General features: G+C 46.4%; 3 protein-coding genes across 8 annotated transcripts in view; 2 read left to right on the plus strand and 1 right to left on the minus strand.

The window, feature by feature from the left end:
• The first annotated feature begins 796 nt into the window (after nucleotides 1–796).
• On the plus strand, nucleotides 797–9,438 carry LOC116997948 (acyl-CoA-binding domain-containing protein 4-like). 3 transcript variants are annotated; one of them, XM_033063202.1, is made up of 12 exons: nucleotides 797–1,256; nucleotides 1,525–1,630; nucleotides 2,102–2,224; nucleotides 2,742–2,979; nucleotides 3,944–4,086; nucleotides 4,737–4,859; nucleotides 5,366–5,553; nucleotides 6,288–6,487; nucleotides 6,771–6,862; nucleotides 7,175–7,229; nucleotides 7,896–7,993; nucleotides 8,140–9,438. In XM_033063202.1, the coding sequence occupies exons 6-12, from the start codon at nucleotides 4,766–4,768 to the stop codon at nucleotides 8,352–8,354; spliced, it is 942 nt and encodes a 313-aa protein (XP_032919093.1). In that variant the 5' UTR covers nucleotides 797–1,256; nucleotides 1,525–1,630; nucleotides 2,102–2,224; nucleotides 2,742–2,979; nucleotides 3,944–4,086; nucleotides 4,737–4,765; the 3' UTR covers nucleotides 8,355–9,438. The 3 variants fall into 3 exon arrangements, with proteins under 3 accessions (XP_032919093.1, XP_032919092.1, XP_032919095.1); XM_033063201.1 differs by having other exon boundaries at nucleotides 797–1,630; XM_033063204.1 differs by lacking the exons at nucleotides 797–1,256; nucleotides 1,525–1,630; nucleotides 2,102–2,224; nucleotides 2,742–2,979 and having other exon boundaries at nucleotides 3,002–4,086.
• On the minus strand, nucleotides 9,272–18,847 carry GSTZ1 (glutathione S-transferase zeta 1). Of its 2 annotated transcripts, XM_033063205.1 has the most exons (9): nucleotides 18,755–18,847; nucleotides 15,195–15,246; nucleotides 14,565–14,632; nucleotides 13,681–13,761; nucleotides 13,116–13,241; nucleotides 12,557–12,632; nucleotides 11,685–11,737; nucleotides 10,401–10,450; nucleotides 9,272–9,661 (listed from the first exon to the last, which is right to left on the minus strand). In XM_033063205.1, the coding sequence occupies exons 1-9, from the start codon at nucleotides 18,773–18,775 to the stop codon at nucleotides 9,535–9,537; spliced, it is 654 nt and encodes a 217-aa protein (XP_032919096.1). In that variant the 5' UTR covers nucleotides 18,776–18,847; the 3' UTR covers nucleotides 9,272–9,534. The 2 variants fall into 2 exon arrangements, with proteins under 2 accessions (XP_032919096.1, XP_032919097.1); XM_033063206.1 differs by lacking the exon at nucleotides 13,681–13,761.
• A 142-nt stretch (nucleotides 18,848–18,989) lies between these two features.
• The window catches only part of POMT2 (protein O-mannosyltransferase 2), a 31,657-nt gene continuing 27,552 nt past the window's right edge, over nucleotides 18,990–23,094 (plus strand). For 2 of the 3 annotated variants that reach the window (XR_004418201.2, XR_004418202.2), the window contains exons 1-5: nucleotides 18,997–19,078; nucleotides 19,723–19,807; nucleotides 20,586–20,690; nucleotides 21,811–21,919; nucleotides 22,801–22,909. Coding sequence is in view for 1 of the 3 variants with exons in the window: in XM_033062488.2 (XP_032918379.1) it covers nucleotides 19,748–19,807; nucleotides 20,586–20,690; nucleotides 21,811–21,919; nucleotides 22,801–22,909 (383 nt within the window). In the remaining 2 variants the exon portion in view is untranslated. Of the gene's footprint in view, nucleotides 19,079–19,722; nucleotides 19,808–20,585; nucleotides 20,691–21,810; nucleotides 21,920–22,800; nucleotides 22,910–23,094 lie in introns of all 3 variants that reach the window. The other variant, XM_033062488.2, reaches the window with a different exon arrangement.

Below are 23,094 nucleotides of genomic sequence, written 5' to 3' on the forward strand. Positions count from 1 at the left end.
GTCATGTGGCTTGGGCTCTAGAAATGGTGAATGTCTGGAGCACAAGTTCTTTGAGGAGTGGCTGAGGGAGCTGGGTTGTTTAGGCTGGAGAAAAGCAGGCTCAGGGGAGACCCTTATCGCTCTACAACTACCTCAAAGGAGGCTGTAGCTAGGTGGGAATTAGCCTCTTCTCCCAGGCTTGACAGGACAAGAGGACATAGTCTCAAGCTGTGCCAGGATGGGATCAGGTTGGACATTAGAAAATTTCTTCACAGCAAGAGTGATTATACACTGGAATGGACTGCACAGGGAGGTGATGGAGTGACCATCCCTGGAGGTGTTTAAGGAAAGACTGGATGTGTAGTGCTGATGTCTAGCTGACATGGTGGAGTTCGGTCACTGACTGTTCTCGATGATCTCAGAGGTATTTTCCAACCTAATTAATTGTGTGATTCTACAGAGACAAATTAGTACGAAGGCAAGGCTGCTCCCAGCTTCGGCAGGCCTGAGCAACCGGCCCTTCTCCCCCATCCTCCTGGCGGCCGGGCGGCGCTAACGGGGCGGGCCTGGGGCTGGCCTGGGGCAGGGCGGGCCCTCCGCAGCTGCGGGGCCGGGCCGGGGGATGCGGGGCCGCCCCCGCTGCGCTGCGGTGCTTTAACGTGGGCCCTGGCGGCCTTCCCCTGCTCGGCGCCATGCTGCGCTCTCGCCGCCGGGGCTGGCCGGGGCCCGCGGGCAGCGCCCGGCCGGGCGGCCTCGCCTTCTACGTGCTGTGGGCTCTGCGGGAGCCGCCGCGGCGCCTCGGCTGGTGCGGCCGGGCCCTGTCAGGGTTGGGCTCCCCGCGGGCCGGGGCACCTGCACGCCGTGCCCTGGCCCGCTCTGGAAATGCCGCTGCCCCCGTGGCTGCGCTGCTCCAGCGCCTGGCGGCTCTCCCTTCCCACGGCTATTTCCTTCCCTGCATCCTTGCACGGTTTCATCTTTAAATGACACAAGCCCTCTCCTTTTACCCTTCCTTGGCGTAAACGCATTTTCAGGAATTTTCGTATTAATTTCATTTTTACTCCTTGATTATTACCTCTCGTTTTTCTTCCCTCCCCTTGCAGCCAGGCCAGCCAGATGGGTTTCCAGGCTTGGCTGCCCCTGCCTTTGCCAAAGCAGCTGGTGGTGTTTGGGCTGGGGGACTGGAGCTGTTACTCTGCGGACACGAGCATCGCAGTGGATGTGCTGGTGTCCCCAGGCATTGCGCCACAGCGGGTCGGCACGCTGGAGCCCACCCGCAGGTTACAGCAGGAGCTGCTAGGGTGTCAGGAGGGGCATCTGGGAAAAGCTTTCTGATTTCTGGTGCTGCTTGATTCTGTTGTTGTTATCCAAAAGCTTCTCAGGCCTGCTGGTCCTACACCAGGGTGTTTCTCTCTAGTCATGATTCCTTTTGGCTGCTTCCAGGATTGGATCTCTTTCACTTTGGCCTGTTATCATCTACTATGGAAGCAGACATTTTGTCCTGCTCAGTGTCACTTGTGAGCTGAAAAGCTGTGGTCCTTTGTGCAGGTCTCTGGTGTGGGAAGGTGACTGGAGAACAGATATTTTCATGGCCTCGCTGAAAGAGATGGACAAAGGCAACCCTGTGAGGCTTGTCCTGACTGTTAATGGACAGGTAAAAGAATTGACACTGCTCTCTTCCTGCCCAGGGTTCAAATGTTGTCACGTCTGAGCCCCAGAGCCTGCTCTCCCTGCTCAACTTTTCCTTCTCTGCTACTCCAAGGTAGAGCTGACAAACATGGATCTGTTAATGCTGAGCCTGAAACCTCTGTGATGTTCCAGGCCTATCCTCTGAAACATAGTTTTGCCAGAACACCTTGTGTGTCACAGGAGATGGGCAGCAGACATCTGTTCACTTCTATTTCCACTCTCTCCTGAGTCTTTGGTACTTATATAGTTGTTTTTACCTTGAGCTGAAACCAATGGATTTAGCATCTTGCAATACCTGGCTTTCCTTTTCCTGGTTTGTTTTGTTGGTGTGGGAAATGACAGGCAGCTAGGGAATTTGTCCCTTGTTTTTGCTCATCCTTTGTGTGGATGGCTAGCACACTTAGGGCCTTTTATTCTGTTGCTGTTTCTGCTGCAGCTACTCCAAGGTGTCTGCAGCAGTACACCTGCCCATCCCTTCCTTGTACCAGAGACCACCCAGTCACCAGTGCTCCCAGCAGATGATAGGCCTCTTGGCCAGAACCTGGAGGATCCTGCTGGGGTATGTGCATTTTGGAGTCATCTTCTTGTTATTTCACCTTTTTCTTGGTATCTTCTCCCTCACCAGTAGCCATTCAGTTATGTCTAGCTGAAACATTTGCTGCCATTTTTTTTTCAGTGGAGATATGGCTAAGCAAGTTCTGGAGCCAAAGTTTCTCTTGTGCTGAAGAAAGATAGATTCTCCATTAAAATGCCTTTTTAAATGTTGGATGTAGTAGTTCTTGGTGGGATGGTCAACCAGCCCATTCATTCATAGTACAAATAACTTTTTTCCCCTTCCATGTTCTAGCTGTGCCCAGCAGCCAGCAGTCTGAAAGCTGACTACAGCACACAGCAGCAGATAGCTGCATTGCTCAGCATCTGTTGGGCAGCTGATACTGATGGCATGTTGGCCCTTAAAACTCAATGGGAAGCTGAGTCTAAAAACAATTATCACATCTCTGGCCCAGTAAGATGCAATTCACAGTAGCCTCAGGTATCTTTCTTCTGGGCTGATTTGGCTGGGACTCATGTCACAGGTTAAGAGTCAGAGCTCCGAGGTGGCTGCCAGAGCATCCAGGCCTGTGAAGAAGGATGTCCAGCCACCACTGAGGACTGTAGTGGTACCCTGTGCCCTGAAGTCACCAGCTGGAAAGGTGGAATCCAGTGAGGCCTGGAGGAAGAGTCCTGACCAAGGACCACAAAGAGTCCACTCCAAAAAGCCCAGGAAAGTTTTATTTGAACCCACAGCATCTGAGAGAGATCTCGATGAAGAAGGTAACTCTCATAGCTTCCAACTTTAATTTACAGGTCTTGTCTGAATGATCTGTCAATGCTGCTGGGCTGCACGTTCCCAGTCCATTTTTCTGTGTACCTCCAAAGCATGATGGGCTTGTATGCTTGGCTTTGAAATACTGAGAATGCTCTTTATTCCTAGATCAGCTGCTTGATTAGTTTTTGCCTGCTGGGAAAAGGCCAGAAATAGAACATGGGATATTCTTAGTGCCACCACTTTTTACTGTGACATAATGCCTATCTTTTCATACAAGTGTTTTATAAATTAAGGCAAATATGGTTAACCTTGTTTTACAAAAGAGTAAATTGAGAGACAATAAAGTTACCTACTGTGATGTTCTGTAACCTCTGCATACCCCTACTAACAGCATTTCTTTGGTCCATAGAAGACATTGGTTATTATTAGTGTAGAGAATACAAAAAGGAAAAAAAATGTAATTAGTGTAATGGTACTGACTTTTGAGTAGTGAGAAGGTAACTGCCAAGGGGTTTGGAAACAAAACCTTAGGCTTTTGGAGTGGGAATTCCAAGTCGGCTCCAGAGTGTGACAAAGTTTATTTGTAAATGTTTGGTAATAACTTAGTGGTCCCCATAAGAAATTACTTATTGGGTCTTAGCTTGCTTGTCATAAAGGCAAATATAGCTCCATCATAAAGTTTTTTCTGCTGCAGGCAGTGTGAGAAGAGGGGAAATGAACTTCCATCAGAAGGGTAAAATGCAATGGTGACAGCATTTGACAGAGGAAGTGTGCCTTGCTCTTATCTATGTTCTGCATTTCTTCTGATGAGTTAGTTCACGATTCCTGGTCTTGCACCACGTTTGTTGTAGTGAGGTAGTTTTGTGCTGGAGGTTGGAGGAAGGTCAAAGGGCTCTTATACAGTGGAGCTGAGCACTTTCCACAGTATGTTTGCTGCTTTATGGGGCCATCTCTGTGTTCCCTCTGCAGATCTGGCAGTGAAGGAGTTGCAAGGTGAGGATTTGGTTCCTAGACCCTGGTTTGTCTTTTCAGTCACTCAATGATTCCTTCCCTTCAACATCAGAAGCCTCTCATGCTTCATCCTGTATCTCCCCAGTGATCAAGAATAACAAGTAAGTTGTGTGTATGTACTGTTCCTCTTCATGCAATTACCATCAGTGCTTCCAGTACTGTCAGGCTCTCAAATTTTTTTCTTTAGCCCATCTGAATCTCAGGCACACCTCTGGGTACATAGCTCTTTGAGGAAAAAAGACTTTGATTAAAAAGTATATTTTTAGCTTGCTCAGCCAATGGCAGGGGCCTGGAAGGGGAAGGGAGGAGGAACAGAGCAGTACAAGGAATATCTCTGGCAGCAGCTCCAGGCTTCTGATTGTTCTGTCTTAGGCACTGAGAAGCTGTCCCTGGGTAGCCCTCCCTCACAAGGAGTAGCATGGGGCAAGTAGCACAACTGGGATATCACTTCTGGAGATGGGGTAGTAAATGAGGGCATCCAAACCTGTCTGAAGTGGCAGCCTAGTGAATCCTACATCCAGCTACTCCTTGCTCCTGAGGTCTCTCCAAGTACAGCAATTATTCCCCCACGCCAACTGAAAATATTGCTCAGGGAGGTATGTCTTTTTCCCCTGTAGAGTGAAGGGACCAGGGGCCCTTGCCTTACTATTTCCCCTCTCTGAGCATTCAGGTGTCTTGTTCTCCCCAGCAGGGAAGGGAGCTGAGGGTGTCTTGTCTGAGTGCTCACAGGCCTGTGCTCTTCCCTCCCCAGGCAGTCCCAGCCCTCGGTGGTGCCATGCCATGTGCCTCAGTGACCTGGGCACAGCCGTTCTCATTGGTGGAGAAGGTGTCAATCAACAGTCCTGCAGGGATGCTCTCTGGAAGCTGGAAATTGGTGGGGACTTTAGGGTTGTCAAAAGCCATGGGGTACTTGAGGGGAGATGGGAGGGAGTACTTGGGCATCTGTGCTTATGGAGGGTACAGCAAAGGCATCACATCTGGCATGTCACCAGGCTGAGCTGACAGCACAGAGTGCCTTATGAGGCTCTGGGATTGTTATTTGGGAGCCCTCTAGGAGCTAAGGTACGAGTTCTGGAAAGGGTTGGAATTTTAAGGGGTAAAAGCAACAGTGCAGTTTGCAGTCTGTGTGTGATGACTGGTGGGTAAGTGTGAGATACAATTCCAGTGTATTTCTGCACCTCACTGGTCTTCTCTTTCACCTTGCTCTTCCCCATCATTCCTTACAGAAACAATTATTGTGTATGAGTTCCCTTTAGTCCTGAATCAAAGGAGAGGAGGAGAAAAAGGGAGCAAGGTTTAGAATAAATATTTTATGGCATATTCCTTAAATCTAGAGAAATCTTGAGCTCCCACACCATGTGTCTGCTATTGCTCCCACAGACAGTGATCTATGGCTTCCAGTGGGTTTCCAGCTGCAGAATGCCATGCCATCGTGCTTGCATGGTCACACAGCTACCTATGACCCAGACACCAAGCGTATCTACATCTTTGGGGGCATAAGGGAGGACAAAGACTACAGCAGCATCTACATTCTGGACACAGTCACCTGGAAATGGCTCCTTGTGGCTGTGAGTACTGCATCTCTTCCAAGACAAAAGTGCATGAGGGGTGGCAGGTTCTGCCTGAATGTGGCATTCCATGCACCCATGTCCTTAGTCCAGTAGTCTTGGTCCACTGTTGCTGCAGGTTGTCTGAGATGCATAGTTGGGATTGACAGCAGGCTGTGTTGAAAAGCCACATGCTGAACAGAAACCAGGAGCTGTGCTTACAATGAATGAAGCAATGTGGAAAAATGGTTGCTGCAGAGGGCTGTGCCTGAGCAAGCTCAAGGGTGGGAGGAACTCTACAAGCAGTGGGGGGAAATGGCCTCTCATTTTATGCGGTGTCATTGAGAGCAGCACCAGATGCTAAGGTGAAGAGCTGGTCTTCTCAAATTAGGAACTGCCCTGAGTACAGCAGAATCCTGAGCCCTTGTCAGCATGGGACTATGTCTCTTTCCTGGTAAAGCACAAAATGGCTTTTACAGAGTAAGCCTGGATGAGATCTTTCAATCCCCTGACGTCTTCTGAGGAAGGTGTGGGAGGCTGACTTCCTCTTCTTATCAGAGCATTCCAGTGGTGTAGAGCATGCAAATATACAGACAGAATATACTGTCTGCCTGTGCAGCAAAGATCTGGCTGGGGAACCAATAAAGTGAAAATTGAGACTTGTCAAACTCACTGCATGATGTGGGCCCCTTTCTTGTGGGTTATGCAGCAAATAATGCACTTCTTGTAACAAATATATATTGAACTTTTTCTAGGCTAAAGGGAGGATACCAGTGCTCACCTATCACAGTGCAACTATCTACCACAAGGAGCTCTTTGTTTTTGGAGGAACTTCCCCCAGAAAGGCATCACTGGCAGTTGCACCCTGCAGCAATGTCCTCTATGTCTTCAATCCAGAGCATGAAATTTGGTATCAGCCCATTTCAGAAGGAGAGAAGCCTCTGCCTAGGCTTGGGTGAGTGCTCCAATTCCAGCTATCCAAAACAGTGCAGGAAACCTCTGCTTACCTTCCTTCCCACACCAGTGTGATTTCCTAAATATTAGGTCATTGTACCCCTTAAGATAGGGCTGTGTTTAGAGCAATGGCATTCTCAGTACCTCCTGTTGTGAATCCTGATGGGATTCTGTCCCAGGTGTATACTGAAGCTATGGCAGCCCAGTAGAAGAGGCCAAGGCTAAAATGGAAGTTTTGGGAACTTGCTGAAGATGTTTTATTCATTTGCTTGCTCTCTGCCCAGGCATTCAGCTACTCTATTGAAAAACAAGCTGCTGATTTTTGGGGGTCGGAGGACTTCTCTCTACCTCAGTGACATGCACATTCTGGATCTGGGTAAGAAAGTCTTTGCCATCTGGCTGCCTTGGGAAGATCTGTTCCAAGACATGGACTTGGGAGTGAGGTGTGCTCAATGGGAAAATAGCAATAACATTATACAAACTGACTAGGCAATGGAGATGAAAAACTATGGGTTTAAAAAAAATACTTTCTGGGGCAATAAGGGAAGGGATGAAGAAAAAACAATGGTTTTTTTGGAAGAAGTTGGGTAATAGAGAAGGCAGGTTCTTGATGTGACAGAGTATCTAAGTTTTTGTCTAGTCATGAGGCTGAGGTTTTTGGCTATTTCACCTGCCTTTTCTCTATCAGGTTTCATGGAGTACACACCAGTCCCCCTCCTGGCAGGACAGCCTTCTGCACGTTGGTAAGATTCTACTGCAGACCCAGGAGCTATCTTCTGTCCTTTCTCTCTGAAGCCAAGTTTAAACAGTGCTTGTGATCAGACCAAATTGCATATCTCTGTCCCACTATTAAAATACAGTGGATCTTCTCTCTGGTGTGGGGCCAGGAATTCCTGTGCTGTCCTTGTTGGTGCCTGTAGGGTGTGGTGGGGATGGAAATCCGTCTTTCAGGCTAGGGTAAGTCGTATGCCATGTGCTAGTAAACTGTATGGCCTGCTGTTTGGTCTTCACAGTGCCTGGAGAGGTACTGTGCCACACAGAGGAAGAAACTCCTGTACCAGGACTATGCTGTTCTAAAGGGACAGAATTGCTCACTAGAACAATGATCTAAATCAATGCAGAGCCCAGCTAGCCTGCTATCTCACCCCACAGAGCAAAGCACAGGAGTTTTATAGCTCCTTCTGAGATAATGAATTGCTCTTCAGGCCTGATTGTGGCCTGACCTGCAGAGGCAAACATTTTTTTTAGGGTTATTCTGCAAGTTGAGGCAGACAGAAGCAGAAGTCAACTTTCTTCCTACAGCTTAAGCCCCCAATCTCCTTATGAAGTCTGCCCATCCCTGCCCATTGCTGACTGAGGCCATCCCAGCAGGTTTTGTTGTAGTCATCTTCTGACTTTGCTTTGGTCAGTTTTCATGCAGCTCTGGCTGTGTCGGACCAGAAGGTTCTGATCAGTGGAGGCTGCAATGCCAGAGGAGCCTTGCATGATGCCTTTGTCTTCCACCTAGGTGAGTGACTCTCCTGCCCTGTTTTGGTAGCTGAATGTGACTCTGGAGGTGCAGTGGTGTTTCTGAACTCCTAGTCTAGTCCATTTGTCTTCATGCCTTGCATTAGCAATGGGCTTGTCAGTACTGATCTCCCCTTTCCACTTCAGATACTCTTTCATGGAGCACAGTGATCCACCACGACCTCTGCTCTGTTCCCCGAGCTGGCCACACGTTGCTTGACCTGACTCCTGCCCACTTGATGGACATGGACAAGGAGAACAAAGAGGAGCAGAACCTGCACACAGTGTTGGTCTTTGGGGGCTCCAACTGCGCTGGGACCTTTTATAACAGCACAGTCAAGATCCAACTGGACTTAGGATAATGCATGATTCTCAAAATGAGCCTGAACAGGAAGGCTCTTCACCAGCCTAAATACAGATATGGATGGCAATAAATGAGTCCAAGCAACATGGCAGTCCATGAATCTGTGTGTAGGTGAATGCCACCTTGGTACAAGAGATTGTGGGTTTGTAAAGTCTAAAGGCCACGGGTGTTGTTCTCCTAGGGTACCTGATATACAGTTTCTGGGCTCAGGTGCCAAAACATTCAGTGAGATCTGAGCTGAGTCTGCACAAGAACACAGACACAAGGTTATGGGTTCCCTTCTTGCTGCACAGGTGTTTAGCTGGAATTCCCAGGGTGCTTTCAGCTTTGAAGGTGACTTAGGTGTTTGGTTTCATTTGGGATGAGTGGAATGGTATTTACTGCTGCTATTTGGAAAGTCCTTACAGTAAAAGTCCAGGCATGATTCTGGTTTGGAGGGATTCTGAAGTGAGATTCCCTTGGGCAACAGTCTGCAGCTGAAGGCTAGGAAAACACCTAGAGCAGTATCTGAGGATGGGGAAGAGAACATAATTTTCAGTGTAGAGGAGAGAGCTGGTTGTGCCTTGCTGTCTATGGCACAATCACCTAGCTTTGCTCTAGGCAAACCTACAAATTCTGTGCTCTTGTGATTGCAAGGGGTGACAGAGTTGCTGACTTAGCTCTTTGAAGACCCCAACAGAGGTTAAACTATCTTCCATCAGACTAAATTTTATTGTTTATATCCATGGAACTGATGACTGTGCTGTGGCTCTGGGGCAGCTCCAAGGATAAGCACAGTGTGTACGCTGATTCCCTGATGCTCTTTCTGTACATGGTAGAAAGAAGTAGTCCCTATAGGGAATACAGAATTGGCTCAATGCCTCACAGTTCGTGGCCACATTCCCCTAACCAAAGCCATACACAGGGAACTTCCAATTATTACGGATACTTCTGCTTTAATCTGTTTCATGGAGATAGACTGCATAAAAAAAACCAAACAACTAGTAGCTGCAGGTGTTCCAGCACAGGCATAGCTCCTGTAAGTCATCCACACTACTTCCAGGTCCTCTGTCCTTCCCAGCCAGGTGAAAGGGAAACAGTAGTACTAGGCATTCCTACTGGCACTGAAGTTCTACTCAGACTGTAGGTGTTGCCTTCTTTATCACACCAGCTTTCCAGATTTAACGAGTAGAAAATCTTCAAGCTCGCAGCTCTGCAGGAGTATCTGGCTGCCGGGAAGGGTGGCTTATTTTGAAGGCCTCTAACTCCAAGAGAGCTTTATTTATTCTGGTTATTGTGGGATATGGACCCATGTCCACTTTGAATCTGTAAAAGGAAAAGAATTTGTGAAGTACAATGAATTGGAGAGCCAGTCCAGTAGTGAGCAGAAGTGCAGAGCAGTGTGATAGGCCTGCCTAGTATGGGAGAATCTCACAGGCATTTACACTAACAGAAAAGGTTCATCTTGTAGGTTTAAAAACAAATGCTAGAGAGATGAATCAGTGCCTGGAGAGGTTGTAAAGTCTCCTGCTCTACAGATATTAAAACCCATCTGGATGCCATCCTGTGCCACTTCCTCTATCAGGGAGATTGGACTGGATGACCTCCACAATTCCCTTCCAATCCCAATGATTATGTGATTGTGTGATCTTCACCAGATTTTTACATAATGTACAGCAGAAGGTAAGAAGACAATGCTTTTCCTGGGAATCATGCAGCCACTACTTTAAACAAATAAAGTCTGATTAATCTTTTCCTCCTGTGTGCAGTGTAAGAATTGAACAAACAGGGACAGAGAACATGGACTGTAGACAACCTTAACTTTCCTAAGGTCATAGATCAGGTTTCCCCAGGGGCCTCCTAGAGGAGGGAGATCACAACTCCTTACTTCTGAAAGAGACAGTATTTAGGAAATAGGAAAATTCATGGAGAAAAGAAACATAAGTGGATAGGACAGGCAGGAGGGATACTTTCTAACAGGCACAATGAGCAGCAGAAGGTAAGCTCTGACAACCCAGCATAAGTACGTGTGTTGAAAAATACCTCAAGCTTAGCCTTAAATTACCTTTCAGCATTGGCCACTTGAGGCGCTAAACACAGATCAGCCATGGAAACCTGTAAATATAGCAGAGAAAAGGGGTTAAAGTAACTCGGAGCCTGTCTCCTCACACTTCCCAGTGGTGGCAGGCTTTGAGACCAGGACAGAAATTATTTTATCAGCCAGTACAGAGGAGTTGTCATGATGATTTCATTCTTTAATTCAGCATTAATACTACAGCAACACTACAAGAAAAAACTTAATTGCAGTCACTAGTAGAAGCCATCAGCTTTTAGGGAGCTTCATATTTACCAGCTGATCATTATGACCTCAAGCACACTGTGCTTCTATGGCAACTGCCTCTGAGCAAACAGGTCTGCTGGCAAGCTGCAGAGGGACGTGATGGAGGAAGAGGGGTGTTTGCATGGCTGGGAGAAGTTAAATCAATTTTGCTTGTTTGCATTGCAGGAGTATCAAGCAGGTCCTGCCACTATCAAGGCTTGATATGTGACAGGGCCTCTACAGAGGCTTGCAATCTGAAAGGAAGACTCAAGGATAGTGCTGCTGGCTGCCTATCTGCACAGAAACAGGCAGCTGCCCCCACCCTGCTCCCCAGGTCACAAAGCCCTGGGTGCCTCTCAAAGCACATGTTATTCTCCAACATTAGATCTTGTAAGTAGCATTTGCTTATCAAGGGCTCCATAAGGCACTACTGTTCCTGCATCCCAGGATAATGCAAGAGCCTTCCTTTTTTCTAAGGCTTTTATAGGAAAGATCTTTGGCCTGGCAGCAGAACTAATAAAGGGAAAAGGCCTGAGCTGCCTCTAGTTTGGTAAGGGTCAGAACAGCTTTCATGTGAGCTATTAAAACTGGGTGATCAGAGCAGAAAAATACAAGTTGGTTAAAGGTTCCATAGAACAGAGCTAAGAACTGAACCCATGTTTCTTAAGCCAAACTTTGTCCCTATGACAGGATATGTTGAAGTCCAAATCCCATAAAGATGAAATGATACATCATCTTTTTCCACATCCTCTAGTACTAGCCAGATCCTAGATAGAGCTGCATAATCTGGCCATCAGCAGGCTATAGGCAGGGACAAGTAAACATCTTCATAACTCCTCTGCCAGTCAGTAATGGCCTAAGTAGGATCCATGCAGCTTTTTTTTGTTAGTGTAAAGGCACTGCATGTAATTCTAGGTACTGGATGGGCTTGTGCTCTTGTCTCCTCAACTAATTTTCTTTCCTATTTCAGGGGAAGATACTGGGGTTTTCAGTTCTGTGATGGCACACAGGGCTCTCTCAGATACTTACTTCATCCCCCACACAGTAGCGTCCAGCAGTGTGCTGCAGAATCTGCTCCAGTGCTGTCAAGAGAGGTGATACACTAGAGTGAGGCATTGGAAAATCAACTGAAAGGGACACCAAACATTTCTCTAGACTGGGAATTATGAACAAGGGCCTCTTAACCCTGAGCAGAGTATGAAAAATGAGCATTGTGGGACAGAAACTGGAAGGAACAGAAATCTTACTATAGTTATGGGAATCTTTAGGGTCCTTCAGCTTTTTTGGACCCAGGGTGATTTCAGCTGCTTCTGACAATGCACCTGAAATACTATCAGGATAATGTAGATGTACGTGACTGGGGAGGGGAAAAACGCAAAGGTTCAGTCAGTTTGTGTCTGTCAGAAGTGAAGATGGGCCTGTCATTGCAGCACATGGGGAATGCTTTTGAGGGAGCCAAAAGCATTCTGCCTCTATGAGAGAAATAATACTCTGCTACTTGCTAGACTCTATGGGAGTTTGCCATTAGATGTCTGTTTACAAAAGCTTATCTATATCTATATATATGTAGAACTTTAGAAGTACTGTGAGCCCTCGTGCTTCAGAATGAATCAACTGCTGCAGTGTGCAGGATGGCACCAGGCTTCCCTTCTTCCATATGCAGCAGTGGAAGCGTTCTGTGCACATTTGTCCTCTAAGATCCTGGGGAGCTACCAGTCCTGGACAAGAGACTCTGGGCAGAAAGAGCACTGTCTCTGTCAGCAAGGCAGGACCCCAGCATACCAGCCTAGGAATACCTGCGGAATACCTTTTCTCCTTGAAAAGGCAAGTAGCATATGTCCAGTGGTGCAGCATTTTGTAAGGTCAGCCAAAATACTGATCATTTTGGATGTGAGATATACCTTGAAAGCCAGATGTGATACAGTTCTGAGCCCATTCCATTTTTTTCTCCCCCATTTGTTTCAGGACACTCAGGTTCTGTGAAGGCAAAGCAATCTCTAGGTTAGATGACTACAGCTGGCTGGATCCTACCCACTGTGTCATCCAGTGGAGGAGAGAGGAAGAGTTTCCATGGCTGAATCTCTGGCCTGAGTGCAGTTGGTTGAGTCAGCCCTGACCTCACCTGCACCAAATCATGCACCCTGCTGTATCCTTCTCTTGGCACTACCCTTCTGTAACAGCTGCCAGGGTATCCCTTTGCCCTCATTCCCTCAGCAGTAAAACCATATGGATTCAGCTCTTTCTGGAAAGAACCCTGGGATGCTACAGGATTTGCTGTGTTGGAAATACTGTATTGTTGCCATTGGCAGATCAGGCAGAGGTTAAGCAGATTTTATTGCTAGCACACCAATCTGAACTTCTGCCACCTGGTTGGCTGGCAACAATTTAAGGAGACTGATAATTTCAGAGACAGAAATACTTTCTGATTTTCTCATTTGCATGGATCTGACAAGGCAGTACCTGGAGTGGTTGAATGCCAGAGACAATGTGATCAGCGATCATTCTGACTTGGGCTCTCTTCTTTGGATCTTGGGGCAGGAGCCTGGGGTTAGGATGTGTCTCTTCTAGGTAATTAATTATAGCTAGCTGTAATGAACAAAGAGATAATGGGAGGTTATTGGAGAGTCGAGTTCACATCCTGGACACCTGGGAAAGGGGAGCTGATCCAAGAGAATACAACAGCTTTTGAATCCAAGGAACAGAATCACCCCTCTGCCTGTGACCTTTTTGTCATTTGGTTCAGCTGTAATTTCAGGCAAACCATGAAACAGCTGTTGAAGTCACACTACAAACTGCTTAGTGAAAGGTGGAGTTATGAACCAAAGCAGAACTGAACTTAAATCCTTGACGTAGTTTTCCATCAGGGACTATGTGCTATATTTGTTCCCAAATGTGATCATAAATGTCATCTCCTTTCCAATGTATAGGTGAGAGCTCTGGGGAAAAAGATGGGATAAAGCCATCGCATCCAGACTGGGCAGCAGGCTGGAGTGAAAGGTTAACAGGGATGTGGCTGATAACTCACTGACTGAGAAATGGTGATGCCATCAATTTTCAAGGCTGGGACTTGCTGCATTGGATTCAGTGCCTTGTATTCAGCAGAAAACTGTGGAAACAAACCTGAGATTACTCTACAGCAATAAGAAATTCTTCTTCCTTGTTTCCTTCTCTCAGAACCCAGTTACTAAACTTTTTTTCCTACCTCTTTTTTCTCTCTACCTTAATACTAATCTTTGCAGTAAATTATGCTGTACTATTAGCTTACAGCAAGCTCTCACTGGGGCTCAGGGATCACTGCATCCAGGGCCAGACTGCCTTATCTCTTGATAAAGCATCACTGCAATGCCCAGAATGGGTGGTACTGCATCAGTGCCACCATTACCGTCCCAGTTGTCTGACTCTGCCTTAGCCCACACCAGCCCATTGAGCCAGTGGTACTACAAGGCGCACAACTCCCTCCTATGGACACCCAAGTAAGGTTTCAGTGAACATCTCTTTTGGCAACCCACCTCTTCCTTCTGCAGGCCCTTTGCAGCCCCCTGCAATATCATTTAGCATCTTTTGGACACCTCCTCTCCCTGCCTCCATCCATTTTCCGGTGCTAATGAATGAGGTTGTGTCTGTTTTAAAGTGCAGGGCAGCTTCTCTGAAGTCTGTGCTCTGGATATATTCAGTTGTATCATGGTAAGCAAAATGTTTGAGAAAAGAAAAAGCCTCTACTCTCCTGTAGTCATATTTTCCTCCTGTCTCACATGCCAGGGACTACTGGCTGAAAGCAACTATTAATCACAGAGAAGGGGTGAGGAATTCAGTAACTTTGCCTATGAACTTTCTAGGGCTAATCCCAAGTCTCCTACCGATCCCCAAGTTCAGTACCCCTGGAGAGAGCAGTGGTATTTTTATCCTTACCTGCTGTCCTCCATCCTTAATGAGGTTCACTGGGACCAGGTCATAGGAAATTCCTTTCAGAGCCAGTGCTAGGGAGAGCAGAATGTACAGCTTCAGACAGCTATGGGACCAGCTTCATTGGTAAAGGGCTCAGGGAAATGTTAGCATCTACATTTGAAAAAAGACCCTATCCCTCAAGGAGGGTGGCCTGAGTCCACTGAGAAGACAGTGCTCTGGCAAATGAAGGAACAAAGTACTAAAGATCAGTCCTGGCAAAACTACTGCATTTTTCAAAATAAGCTTTGCAACTCTTTGCAGCACAGGCCTTCCTGATCTGGTGGGGGACCATGGGCTCACCTGTAAAACCTTTCTGTCTCAGTACAAGTAGGGACCATTCCCAGCCTTGCTTAGCTGTCAAGACCTGGGCAGGCCAGAGTTTTAGGCACTATCATGAAGGTCTCTTATCTGTTCTCTATTCCACCTGCTCCAGGTAAGCTGCAGTCTTCCCCTCCCTCCACATGAAGAGATGCCTCACTATTCCAGGCTCATGTTTGCTGACCTCTCTGTTAATAAGTGATTGATTAATTGGGTTAGTGAAGGGGAGGATACTGCAATACTGAGACAAAAAAAGAGATCAACACTAAATCTTACCGATTCGCACTCTCCAAGAACAGGAACTTCGGAAATAGCTGTAAAGTATCGGCTGAGAAGAGAAAGATGAAAGGGTTATATGCTGGAAGCACCAGAGTATTGTATTTAAGGAGAAGAATGCATGAGCAGAAGGCATTTCAGGAACTCTTAGACACGGGAGAGCAATGTTTGCAGGAGAGAGGGCTCCTTTCTGCAAGTAACTGTTCCTGATTTGGGCACCATCACTGTCTCTCATAAGAGCCTTCTCATTATTCAGTTGTCCCTGATGTTTCTAGCAATGCAAAAACGACCTTGAAATTATTCCCTATAAAGCTTCCCTCTTTGTGCTTACCCAACATTACTAACTTCTATCTCATCTTAGATTTCTACTGATTGTGCTAAGCATCTACACTGGGTATTTGCACGGCATGACATAGCTTTTCCAGCCATGCAGGGAAAAGCCAGATCCCTTTCCAAACAAGAAGAGTTTCTGCTGTTTGAAATGAAAGCACAGAGACAGACAATTCATCTCTACCTGAACTATAACACTAAGGCAGCCTTCCCAGATGCTTCCACCCTGTCCAAACTCTCACCTTTTCAGATGCCATGGTGTGTGCAGTTGTCTCCACAAAATAAAAACAACCTCTGTCTTTTCTCTTTTAACTCAGCTGGGATGGGGGAAGGCTTCTCTCCTAAAACCAATGAGAAAAGGACTGTGCCCCCCAGTCTGTGCCCCAGATGCAAAAAACAGCCAGTCAGATTCAATCCCGAGTAACCTCTCCCAGCCCTGCTATCAAAATCATTAACCAGATTTAAACTTGGAAGCACATTTGGGAACCATTCTTATTTTTGTAGCTTTTTATCCAGAAACAAATATTTGGAGAGGGCCCCAGGCTGTCACCAGTTACCAATAGAGAAATCTAACCCTGGAGAACAAACAAAAAAAAAGAAAACCAAAGCTGCATGCAAAATTTCTGTTTCACTAGGGAATGACTGCTAGCTCTGGGAATGGGCTGCCTTTGCAGGGAGATTCCTTATTGTGCTCCTGTAGCCCCCTCCCTCACCAGTACTAGGGATTTCTACATTGCAGGTATGGGAGAAGCTGCTATTCTGCCCTCAGACAAACTTTGTGTAAAATAGAAGATTGCTTTTTTGGTGTCACAGTCCTTTCTTTCCACACAGGAAACTGGTACCCATGTATGTCTCTAAATAAACCTGTAATCATGTCTCTCCTTGCTTACACAGATCCCATGGCATGCCATGGATTTCTCTGTGTCTCTACCCACCCAAAATGCATAAAAAAATGCATTTTTCCAGAGACTGGCAGCAAGACAAAAGAAAGCAGGGATATGCTCAATTACAGTCTGTCAATAGAAAACCAGAGACACTGATGATTTCTGTGCTCCAGTCCTCTTTGTAAACTTCATGCTTCTCTTCCAGTTTAGATTGGCTCAAATAACTTCAAGTGAAGTATGTCTTTGACTAAATTGCTCAGATTTATAACTGAGGAGGAAACTGATGGCAGTACTGGTAACACTTTAGTGGACAAAGTATTTACTGATTTTCTTAAATTTTCTTCTGGGATCAGGGTATTAGAAATACCAGCTATGTTCATTTTTCAAATGTCTAGCCTGCTGAGTTTCAGGGAAAGAAACAGAACCTATGGCTTCAAAAGAGAAGCACAGAGCATTCTCGAGATACTAATTTTACTTGCTTTACCTGAGGACCTTGGTAATAATTTTTTGGGTCAGAAATTCATCACATTTTGGACTCTGGCCTCTCAGCCAGCAGAGACATTTCCCCTGATCCTCTCTGCAGTTCTTTTTTGGTTTTGCAGCCTATGCTATCGCTTGGAATAAACTGTGCTAAGCTAATTGCTTTGCTCTATAATTTCAAGGCCCTGGGGGATTTCACCAAAAAGAACATGGAAATAAACCCAGTTCAGCTGGGAACTGTCTCCAGAGGCTGGGGCCTGGAGTGATCTCTTGAGCTCATGCTGTTTTACTCCAAGCAGGGCAGCTCATAGGCAAAAATAATCAGCTAAGTAAAGACTAGAGACAGCAGAAATGTTTTGTCCTCAGTGAACAGATCCCAGAATGACACTGTGTCTTCCTGAAAGGAAATGCTGAGCAGGGTCCAGGGAAGTCTCAGGAAAGAATTTCCTGCATTTACAACCCTGTGGGATAAAATCCCCAAAACCTGCAATTTAGACTGGTTGGATCTGGGATGATACCGCTACAGGATTTGCTTGATGTCTACTGAGAGATCTGGTTTGGTTCTGTTTTCATTTCTGGCAACCAGTGTAGAAAGTTTGGGCTTAAATACCAGTCCAGAGTAAAAATTTGGGAAACGCTCTTCTGTGCTGTGAAAGACAGAAGAAACACCCCTTTCAAACAAACTTTGTGTGTTGACCTCTTAGATTCCCTGTTGAGATAATTGATAAAAGAATAGTGTTAATCATAAAAGTATTGAGGTTTGTATAAACCAGAATACTATGGTCTGAAGTGACACTTGATAGAGGAAAAATGTGATTAAATCACTCTGTTTTAAATCCCCCTGTTATATTATGTTTCTAAATAATTTGTATCTACAACCAGTTTGTAAAATCAGACTTTCCAATAGACCGATAGATTTTGCAAAATCAGACTTCCTGCCTTTGTTTTATCAATGACTGCCTATCTACGAAGACCAGAACTTCCCAATTTCTGCCAGTTTTATATACCAAGATGAGATGGTTATCTATGAGACTGACTCCCAGAGACTTTTACAGGGATGTTTATTTCGGCCACCACTGCTTGCCTGGCAAAACTATGGCAGCAAGAAAACAAAAATTATTAATTACCACAAGCGACCATACTGTAAGAAGAAGCTGCAAACCAAGATGTGACAGAGCGTGGAGTGGGCAGAGACCCTTCATGTCTCCCCAGAGCTGCTTTGCTCTATCTATATAAAATAAAGCAATCTAAATGTTGCTAAAAATTGAGACTTTTGTTTCTCATTTATAACAGTGTCTTCTTCACTATCTCCTCTGGACACTAGGTGACATACGGGATGCACTTGGGAAGGCCCAAGCTCTCACCTTTCCTGAGAGCCATCACGCCCAGCAGCCTGCACACATACACTGCTCCTTGGGGCTGGCGTGGGGGACACCTCGCTGCCTGAAAGGCACTGCTTGGACTCTGCTGCGTTCAAATGTAAAGCAGAAACAACAGATTGGCTCCTAAATTCTCAGTATCTCTTCAGCAGGACTTGGTATGAACAGTGCACGCGAATAAAATACGGTAAATAAGCACCACCGCTAAAAGCATTGGCACACTAAATCATTTTATTTAGCATGGGGTTAAATTCCTTGCTTTCCACTGCGACAGAGACACGGCTGCAGGCCGGGCCAGCGGAGACGCGGTCCTCCCGGCAGGCGCCATCCCGGCCTTCCCGGGGTGCCCGGACGCAACAAGGCCGAGCCGAGGAGGGCCGCGCAGGCCGAACCGCCGCCCCAAGCCCCGCTCCCTCCGGCTCTGGCGCCGCCATCGCCCCCACTCCCCTCCCGCCCCGCGGGGAGAGCGCGGAGCCAGCGCTCGTACCTTGGCGGCGGCGGCGCTCATTGCCGTCCCGGCCTCGCTCCGGGCTCGGCGGCTGCCCAGCACCGCATCCCCGGGACTGCATCCCCCGGCGTGCCCCGCGCCCCGCCCGCGCCCCGTGCCCAGGATGCGCCGCGCCCGGCGCGCTGCAGCGCGCGGCGGATGCCCGCGGATGCCGCCGCGCCAGCGGGAGCCCCGCCGGGGCCCGGGGGGGCCGGCGCGTCCCGCCGCCCCGCCCGCCGCCACCCGCCCGGCCGCGCTGGCCCTCGTCACCCTCCTCAGCTTCGCCTCCCGCTTCCACCGCCTGCGGGAGCCGCCGCACGTATGGTACGGGCCGGGGCGGGGCGTGCGCCCCTCCGGCCGGGCACGGCCCGGGCCCCGGGGTGCGGGTGGGTGCGTGTCCGCCTCCTCCCGGCCACAGCGGCCGGCACTGCGCCCTGGCTCCCGGCCCGCGCCCCTTCCCCGCCCCGGCCTTGCCCGGCGTGGGAGAGATCCCTGTTTATCCCAGGCAGGCGGAGGGACGGGACATGGCAGTGAGCGCCGCAAGGAAGAGCTGCGCTCTCAGGCCAGCCCGGCCCGGCCCCAGCGCCCTCCCCGCTGCTCTCGGGACGTGCTGCAGCGAGGCCGCCGGGTCCCGGGGGGGCGGTTCTGGGGACCTGTGTGCAGCAGACTTTTTAACCTCGCTAAGGTCAATTTGGAATCAAAAGGGCAACACAGAGGTCTTGGAGTGATAATATCAAACTGTTTTTTTAAAAGGACCTTTCCTACAATGGCTGCAGTGCTCTCCATGATTCCCACTGAGTATAATGCACTCTCATACGGAATGTATGGCAGTAACCCTCTATATTATAAAAAGCATAAGTATGAAAGCCTTCCTGGGTTTTTAAATTTAATTTAATTTTTTTTTCTCTCTTCAGTGTTGTAACAGATTGGTTATTGTGGTTTGTGTTTTGTTGGTATGTTTTTTCTAGTTGGGATGAAACTCATTTTGGGAAGATGGGAAGTTACTACATTAATCGGACGTTCTTCTTTGATGTCCATCCCCCTTTGGGGAAGGTAAACTGCTTTTCTGTTACATGTTTCAGAAGCCACAGGAGTGGGCCGATAAAAGTCTGCCTCTGCCTTCTGGCCAAAGGATGGGGTGAACAACGGAGTCCTTCCTAACTGCAGTTGACATCACAGCAATTTGTATTCTGTGTCCAGAGCCTCAACTTGCAACTTTTTGTCTTCACAAAAAATGCTTCAAATATAAGAAAACCAAACAGTACTCTATGTTGGGTTTTTGAAAGGCTTGACATGAAAAAATCAGTGTGACACACTTGGAGGGCACGTGTAATAGAAGCCTACATTTTAAAGGAAGCAAATGGTTCCTGATAACTTGTGAGGAAATGAGATGCCTGCCACAAATGACACTGAGAGCTCTGATTTCCTGTTCTGTAAATGAACTTGTTTTAGCAACAGTGTATAGTGTGGATGAAAGTGCATCCTCTTTCCTCATCAAGATTATCTTCCTTTCAGACTGAGTCTTCTGAAACTAAAGGGATAGCGAGCTATGGGAGACTCTACAGAATTCTCTCTGCTCAATTCCACACCTGGTATTTTTCTTGCAGTCATCCTTAGTCTGTTGCAAAAATAATTTTGATTTTGCCTTTAGACAAAGGATAGTATGTATGCATATAATTTCTTTAAATAAACTCTTTTTTTGGATGATGTGTCTGAATTATTTATCCTTTGGATCAATGTGGCTTCTATAAAAATCTTACCTAATGCTAACCTAGATGCTTCTTCCTCCATTGTGATTTTCCTGACCAGTTTTTTCACCTTTCCTCTTCAGATGCTGATTGGACTTGCTGGCTACCTTAGTGGCTATGATGGTACATTTCCATTCCAAAAGCCAGGGGATCGATATGAGCAGCACAACTACATAGGGATGAGAGGGGTAAGGATCTACAGGCTAGTGTCAAGCTGGTTAGCTTCCCTGTGCCTTTCAGTACATGTTACATATCAAGAACAACTCTCCTTGATCAGGTCTGTGGTCTGTTTAGCCTATTCTTTAAGCTCCTTTGAAAAGTTTTAGTGTTTCTATTGTGAATAAGTCTTAATGTGTTTCTGTGAGAGGCTAGGTAAGAAATTAAGGTGAGAATTGAGGCCAGCTCTTCCTGCTAATTAGTGAGACTGCGCTGCTGCAAGGGATGGGTATCTTGTCTGTTCTGCAAAGCAAACATTGCAGAGTTTGAGCTCCTCTCACTCCATTGTGCCTGGCTCATCTGCTGGGTAGCCAAGGATATCAAAAAGCCAGGATCATCCACTGTCACCTGCAGTTTGCCACCACCAGTGACACTGAGCTAAGTATGCTGATGGAGCCTGGGAATTCAGGGCAGAATTCAGAGGTGTATACAATCTGAAACCCTGGCTGTACTGCTGTTTAGGAAGACCAAGAGCCATATAACTGACAGCAGAAAATTCAGAAGGAGAAACGGTGACCAATTGCTACTTCCTAGAAAGAAAACTGAAAATTGGGAAGGCATGTTTTCTTAGTTCAGTTTCTAGAAGTTCTGAGCCAAAGGTGGGAGAGGTGCCAGAAACAGACATTAAAGATAATAAATTTTACTATGGTCTTGCTTTCTTTTGTTTTGATTTCCTCTCTTTCTCCTCCAACTATCCTTGGTCTCATTTGTGTAGGAGAGAGGAATCTGGCCTGCTAAAGATATAAGGTGCAGGTTTATTTTGTTCTTAGCTTTCATAATCTAGTATCTTGTTAAAAAAAGGCAGCGTGTACTGGATGTGTAGTGCACCTACTTGACACATCTTTTTATGAGTATCTGGTGTAGTCTAGCAAGAGTGTGACTGGCTGTTGTTACTGACACCTCTGCAGAACAGAATAAACCTCTGTCCTCTGAGCAGTGTCTTTGTTCAGCTGGCTTTTGTCTGATGTTATTTGTGACTCAGTTCAGCTGCAGCAACACCTCCTGTTTTAGGTATGGAAGATGAAGGAAAGGGTGCGAACTCTTGTCCACCGTGGGTGGGGTTATAACTTCTCCCTTGATCTTTTCCTGCAGTTTTGTGCATTTCTTGGCTCCTGCCTGGTTCCCTTTGCCTACCTCACAGTGTTGGAACTGTCAAAGTCACTGCCAGCAGCCTTACTTACAGCTTTCATCCTTATTTTTGGTAGGTTTTCCTGCTACAGCAAAATTGAGCATCTTAATAGTTCAGATAATTTAATTTCTGGATTACCATATGTTACCTAACCAGGAGATATTTAGGTTAATGAGAGACTTTCTCAAAAGCAAAGTAATTCCACTACTTTTTATGTATATATGTATGAGGCTTTTTAATTCGTGGTCCCCTTAAGAACTTTACAGTCTTGTTCAGTTCATAGATACTTCTATTATATGCATAACCACAGTATTGGATTAGATTGCACCTTAATTTAAAATTTTTTTATAAGGTGGATGGTCAGGAATGATTTTGCCCACTAGTGAAATATTAATGTTTCCTGTATGAATTATAGAGATGTTTAACAGCCCCTACATTACTTTATAAGAGTTCACAATTAATAAAGTTCCTTGTTGAATTGAACCACATGGAGAAATTGACCTTACAAATGGAGTTACAAAATAGGGGTTTTGTGAGGACACACAGGTGTTGAGAAATGGAGGCTAACGTACCAAAGCCATATTCCTTTTTTATAGGTACCGTCTGAAAGATGACTTCTCCTCTGGCGTCCTCTGGCACCATGGTGGTGCCTTAGGTACCTCGTTGCTGGCTGTAATCCTCTCCATCTGAATATGTTATCAGATCTTTGCAAATGGTGTTTCACAGATACTGCTGTGCTGCCTTTTGTTTTTGTATTTTGTGTTTGCATTTTATTTTTGTTTTGTTGGGGTTTTTTCCCTTTGTTATCCAGGTAGAAGATGAAGTGTGATCTCCTTTCTAAAATGTCCTGCCTTCTGAGGAAGAAGAGGAAACTGAGGAAACTGAATTCCCACAATCTTAGATTCACTTTGGAGCTGCAAGTCTTTCTGACATTGCTGTATGTCTCTTTGCAGATACAGGCTGTATTACGTTGTCCCAATATATTCTGCTGGATCCCATTCTAATGTTCTTTCTCATGGGAGCTGTTCTGAGTATGGTGAAATGTAACAGCCGTGCAGACAGGTAAGATAAGGATGATAATTTTATTAAACTGTAGGTATTTAACTTTCACACAGTTAAAGTCTGCCATTGGTGATGTGTGAATGGCTGAAATGAGATAATTTCAGGAAATTTGAAGGTGAAAATCACTGTTGGTAGCAAAAAGAAGTTTTTACTGTGAGGGTTTGTGTAGTTAGGGAGAAAGTATT

Source organism: Catharus ustulatus, chromosome 6 (assembly GCF_009819885.2).
Source record: "Catharus ustulatus isolate bCatUst1 chromosome 6, bCatUst1.pri.v2, whole genome shotgun sequence".
NCBI lineage: Eukaryota > Metazoa > Chordata > Aves > Passeriformes > Turdidae > Catharus > Catharus ustulatus.

Excerpts from the sequence above, each read along its gene's own strand:
- LOC116997948 (XM_033063201.1), top strand. The coding sequence starts at position 4,766 with ATGTGCCTCAGTGACCTGGGCACAGCCGTTCTCATTGGTGGAGAAGGT. Across the intron at positions 5,554-6,287 it reads GGAAATGGCTCCTTGTGGCT|GCTAAAGGGAGGATACCAGT; the intron begins GTGAGTACTGCA and ends AACTTTTTCTAG. Across the intron at positions 7,230-7,895 it reads GGACAGCCTTCTGCACGTTG|TTTTCATGCAGCTCTGGCTG; the intron begins GTAAGATTCTAC and ends TGCTTTGGTCAG.
- GSTZ1 (XM_033063205.1), bottom strand. The coding sequence starts at position 18,775 with ATGAGCGCCGCCGCCGCCAAG. Across the intron at positions 12,633-13,115 it reads CTGGCATTCAACCACTCCAG|AACCTGAGTGTCCTGAAACA; the intron begins GTACTGCCTTGT and ends TTGCCTTCACAG. Across the intron at positions 9,662-10,400 it reads CAAGTGGCCAATGCTGAAAG|ATTCAAAGTGGACATGGGTC; the intron begins GTAATTTAAGGC and ends TTCCTTTTACAG.